The following is a 4,603-nucleotide window of genomic DNA, read 5'->3' as shown; positions in this document are numbered from 1 at the left end:
CTACTTAAAGCTGATCGCAGCACACGCATCTGCACATCATCATTCCCACTTCACACGCACACAGATTCACCTCCTGAGAGACAATCACTCAAGACCAAAGATGACAAAAATTAATTCATGCCTCAAATGTATCTTCATCTTCTTCAATGTGCTGTTTGCAGTGAGTAACTCTTTTTAACATTTCTTGTCTTCTTATTCATGTTTGTCAAGATTTAGTTTAGTGAGAACGGAAGTAACTATAAGAGAGAAGTTACGTAATTACATTTAGCTGAGGATAAAATGATTTTGGGTGAATTTTAATTCCGAAAAAAGTAATAGTTTCCACAATGGGGAAAAAATGATTTTATAACATTTTCAGCCTTTAAACACAAAAAAAAAAAAAAAAACAAACAAATGTACTAAAAGTGAACCCCAAGTTACAGGAAATGACTTTACCACTAAAGTAGTTACATATCTTTGCATGAATACCGTGATGCTTTAATAATGAGGAAATAATGAAACATATATGAAGCACAGCTTTTTAATGACTTGCTTTCTGGACAATCAAGTATAAACAATTCCAGACCACCTCCAGTAAACAGCGGCTTCCAGTAAAAGTGGGCAAAAAAAAAGAGTGAGTGGAAAGGGAGGAGCAGGCTCGTATTTCAGCCGACCCCTTTCTGCCCCTCATGCTTGCTTCCTCTTGGCATGATTGAAGTCTCACGCCCGACAGGAAAGAGAGCGTAGAAAGAGAAGCTGCTTCTGTCCTGAAGAACTGAACATGGACTTTCACTTTACCTCAAGAAAAAACAAACGTAACGCAAAGCAACCTGTGAAAATTCTGTTGAATTTTTTTTCAGAGGAAGTAGCTTCTTTCCTTCCTTCGTTTTTTCCTTTGCATGACGACATCACAAAGGACAGTATTTTTTTCAATTCTTCTAATCACTTGCATTTTGTGTTATTTGTTACAGTTTAAGTTTGACTGAATTAATTTGAAACCCTTCATTAAATATATAGATCTGAACCTTTTAGACAGTCGTACATTAACATGATAAAGATGTTCACACTTGGCATGTACACACGCGTCTGTAAAGATCCCAGCAGGTTTTTGTGGGTGATGGCAGCGGTTGCCTCATGCTTTGAGGTTTGACAGGGTTCACTTCCTAGAGCTCTGCCTCCATCTAGCGTCTGAACCGTGAGCAGCCGAGCAGTAAACTGAACTGTAGACACGCCCCTGAATTTATAATTAAAAACATAGTTCACTTGAAAACAACAAACAATCTGATGGGTTAATATTCATATGTGTTCAACATTTTAACTACGTTAGCTCTGACTCAAACCCACGTGACTTTTCCTCAGATCTTTGGATGTCTGCTCATGTATGGAACGCTCAAGGTCACTGTTCAAAGCCAACAGGTAAACACACACGCATTTCCAAATGTGAGGCAGCTAATTTGAAAGGAAAAGCAGTGAGTTATGCGAAGGTTGATCCGGACTAACTGCCTGTTGTCCTGAAAGCTGTCTGCGTTCGGGGCTCCCAACCTGGGTTGGAGCTGGGTGTTTGCCATCGGCGTTCTCGGCGTCTCCAGTCTGGGCATCTACGCAGCCTGCTCTGAGAAACCGGTCGTCCTCAAAATAGTACGTACGAAGGCACCCTGCAGAAAAAGAGGCAGAACAGTGAATGAAGCAAAAACATGTCTGACATTCCTTGGGTTTCAGTTTGCAGGCTTCATGGGGGTGGGCATGGTCATCATGCTGATCTTTGGCTTCATTCTTGCTGTGGCAAATAACAAGGTAACCTTCTTCTGGCCTTTTCTTCACCTCCACGTCCTGGTCCAAGCCATGTTTCATCATGTTGTCTAGGCCTAATGCGTTGTCCGTGTTCCTTGATGCTCTCTCTCCCTCCAGTTGGAAGACATCTTTAAGACCTCGGATGTGACAAAGCAGTTAATGCAGAATGAGGATTTCAGAGGGATGCTGCAAAACCTACAGCAAACTGTAATGCTCTCTGTTATTACATGTTTTATCAGCTCATCATCTAAAAAACAGACTTTATGAGCTTCTGGTAAACCTTGTGGTTGCAGAACCAGTGCTGTGGATTAGAGAATGCTGAAGACTGGGGAAGCGACATCCCCGATTCCTGTAGCTGCCGGGGTTATAGCGGATGCACAGCTCGTCCTCTGGTCAGCTTTTATACACAAAGGGTTCAGAACGTTATCCTGCTTTGCATTTTCTGTTTTTCTCACTGTTAAATGTGATGGTATGTTTTCTCACAGGAAACCTCAGGTCCAAGCAGCATCTATAAAAAGGTATTTAATCAATTAGCGAGCCAGTAAAACACCATCAAACCTACTGTCCCAAGTGGTGATGCTTAGATCTCACAACTGTTTGTGGTGTTGTTTGCAGCCCTGCAGCGATATCATCATACACTGGGTGAACATCGCCTTTCAGATTTCAATGGGCATCTTCTTTACCTTTGCAGTGACTGCGGTAAGTTCAGTTTACCGTGTTGTGAGCATCCTGCTGATTAAGACAATGTCGGTTTCACTGTAACAATATAAAGCTTTAGTGACACAAACCATTTGAACACTTTGGCTTCTGTTCCTCTTTAACTGTTGTATGTTAATGCAGCGTGAAATGAGAAAGCTTCTTTAGGTATATGATTGAACAGAGCTAAGGCTAAGGCTAATAATGTTTCATTTTACTAAGCAAATAAAGATCCATGTCATAAATGCAAAGATGTGGTGGCCATCATGGGACAGAGCCTGTCTTCATACTGCAGCTGTAGAAGGATTTCTGCATGACCTCTCTGTCTGTGCATTTAGCTGCTGGGGCTGCTCATCTCCCTCCTGATGGTCCATCAGGTCAAACGCTATGACAACATAGGAGCAACGACCATTGCCATGAGGGGCTACTGAAGTGGACAAGCTCTCCAACAGGGGGTCTTAGGTCAAAGGGGGGGGTCAATGTCTCTATCTACTTTCTTTTAAACTTTTTACTTAAGAAAATATCTCTGAATAGCTTAACAATATTTTTTTTTATTACGTGTTATCATTTGACTTAATAACACCCTAGTGTGATAGTCTTACGTAAAGGAATGTATAGAAAGGTTTGAACCCATTTCTGTATCTGAGCACAGCTCTATTAACCAAAGATGATGATGGCGGCTCCTACGCTGGCACAGCCAGTTCATTCCAGGGCAGTGGATACTCTACTTGAAGAGTGAAGGTGGATAGTGCAGAACAGATCCATCAAGGGAGTGCTACTATGGCATTTTCAAATTTCTTTTGTTTACTATAAAGCAAGCATCACTGGGGGAAGAGTAATCCCAGCTACAGTACACCTGAAGCAGTGAGATTAAAAATTAAAATAGAGGGATGTCTAAGTTGTATCATTACTGTTACAACTCTTATTGTATCATTACAGGTATTAATGTAAAAAGAAGCTTGTGATGTGGAATGCTACTTTTTTAAGGATGAGGCCACTAAAATGTAGAAACCCAATAACTCAGGTTAGGTTGTTGAATGTCTAAACAGCAGTGAACACGCTGCCATCAAAAAAGCCCAGGTTTCACATGTAGGACGTGAATAACATGAGAAACTGTTTTCTTTGTTCATCTGCTTACATATAATTTTGTAATAAAGGTTTACAATAAACCTCTGACTGGCTCAATAAATAAATCAATTCAGTTCTACATATGCAAACAATCAATAAGTAAAAGACAGGCACCTGGGTGGAGAGGACAAGTTGATGCTCACACAAGGTGCACACCAAAGTTCTCTGAAAACATCTGCTCCCGTTCCGAGTATTTAGGACATACAGATAACCATCTTCCTCTAACACAAACACCTCCCAGTCATTCTCTAGACATACATGAGCTTAACTTCAGGAAACAGACCACAAGTCGATAAATCCATAAATTTTGGTTTTGCTAAGTCTGCAAAATCAGAGGTGGGAAAGAGGAACTTTGTTGGTGCACTTGGGATTCATGAGCCTCTAGATGGCGCTGCACACCGGACGATCAGTCAAACTCAAGGAGCCAACGCCATCTTTCGGCAAAATCTTCTCTCTCTTCCCATTTCTACATCTGTGCCCCATAAAGCGGTGACAGAAGTCCTTCATTAAAGCTGCTGGCCCTTTACAACTATTAAAACACCATGGGTCCTGTGGTCAACGTAGGGTCTACGTTGACCACAGGACCCATGGTGTTTAGCTCTGACGTCTTATCTTCTCCAGGTCCACTGCTGTGTCAACATTCAGGTGACGCACAATCACTGCAGCTTTATTAACGCTAATTAAACACGAGCACGACAACAGCAGCTCTGGCAGCCTGCTCTTTAAAGCTGCCAGAAAAACACAGGAGAAAAACACAGGCAGGTGACAAAGATTCAAGTCTTCGACCTTTTCCTTGACACGTTTTAGTATTTTTCATACTCTGCCAAGTCTGCTTCAGTCTTTTCCTTTTCTAGGAAAACACAGATTCAAACTGAATGTTGAAATCCAGCATGTTAACCTGACATCCAGATTAACAGATTAATATATAATAATATATAATAAATAATAATTCCAGATTAACATAATATTCAGGGTGTGGATCCATCACAGAAGGAACAAGCAGCCTTCA

General features: G+C 41.2%; 1 protein-coding gene across 1 annotated transcript; it reads left to right on the top strand.

Moving 5' to 3' along the window:
• On the top strand, positions 1 to 3,639 carry LOC114862534 (tetraspanin-8-like). The gene is made up of 9 exons (XM_029162980.3): positions 1 to 160; positions 1,339 to 1,395; positions 1,498 to 1,617; positions 1,699 to 1,773; positions 1,888 to 1,977; positions 2,064 to 2,162; positions 2,256 to 2,288; positions 2,386 to 2,469; positions 2,805 to 3,639. The coding sequence occupies exons 1-9, from the start codon at positions 101 to 103 to the stop codon at positions 2,895 to 2,897; spliced, it is 711 nt and encodes a 236-aa protein (XP_029018813.2). The 5' UTR covers positions 1 to 100; the 3' UTR covers positions 2,898 to 3,639.
• Positions 3,640 to 4,603: the final 964 nt, after the last annotated feature.

The sequence above is a fragment of the Betta splendens genome, chromosome 9 (assembly GCF_900634795.4).
Source record: "Betta splendens chromosome 9, fBetSpl5.4, whole genome shotgun sequence".
In the NCBI taxonomy this organism is placed as follows: Eukaryota; Metazoa; Chordata; class Actinopteri; order Anabantiformes; family Osphronemidae; genus Betta; species Betta splendens.
Note: the sequence above shows the minus strand (reverse complement) of the source record. Positions and strands in the feature narration are given on the sequence as shown.

What these genes read in the sequence shown, in the direction of transcription:
- LOC114862534 (XM_029162980.3), top strand. Translation starts at nt 101, where the DNA reads ATGACAAAAATTAATTCATGCCTCAAATGTATCTTCATCTTCTTCAAT. An exon ending in TCTTCAATGTGCTGTTTGCA is followed by an intron (nt 161 to 1,338) that starts GTGAGTAACTCT and finishes ACTTTTCCTCAG; the next exon opens with ATCTTTGGATGTCTGCTCAT. An exon ending in TGCAAAACCTACAGCAAACT is followed by an intron (nt 1,978 to 2,063) that starts GTAATGCTCTCT and finishes TTGTGGTTGCAG; the next exon opens with AACCAGTGCTGTGGATTAGA.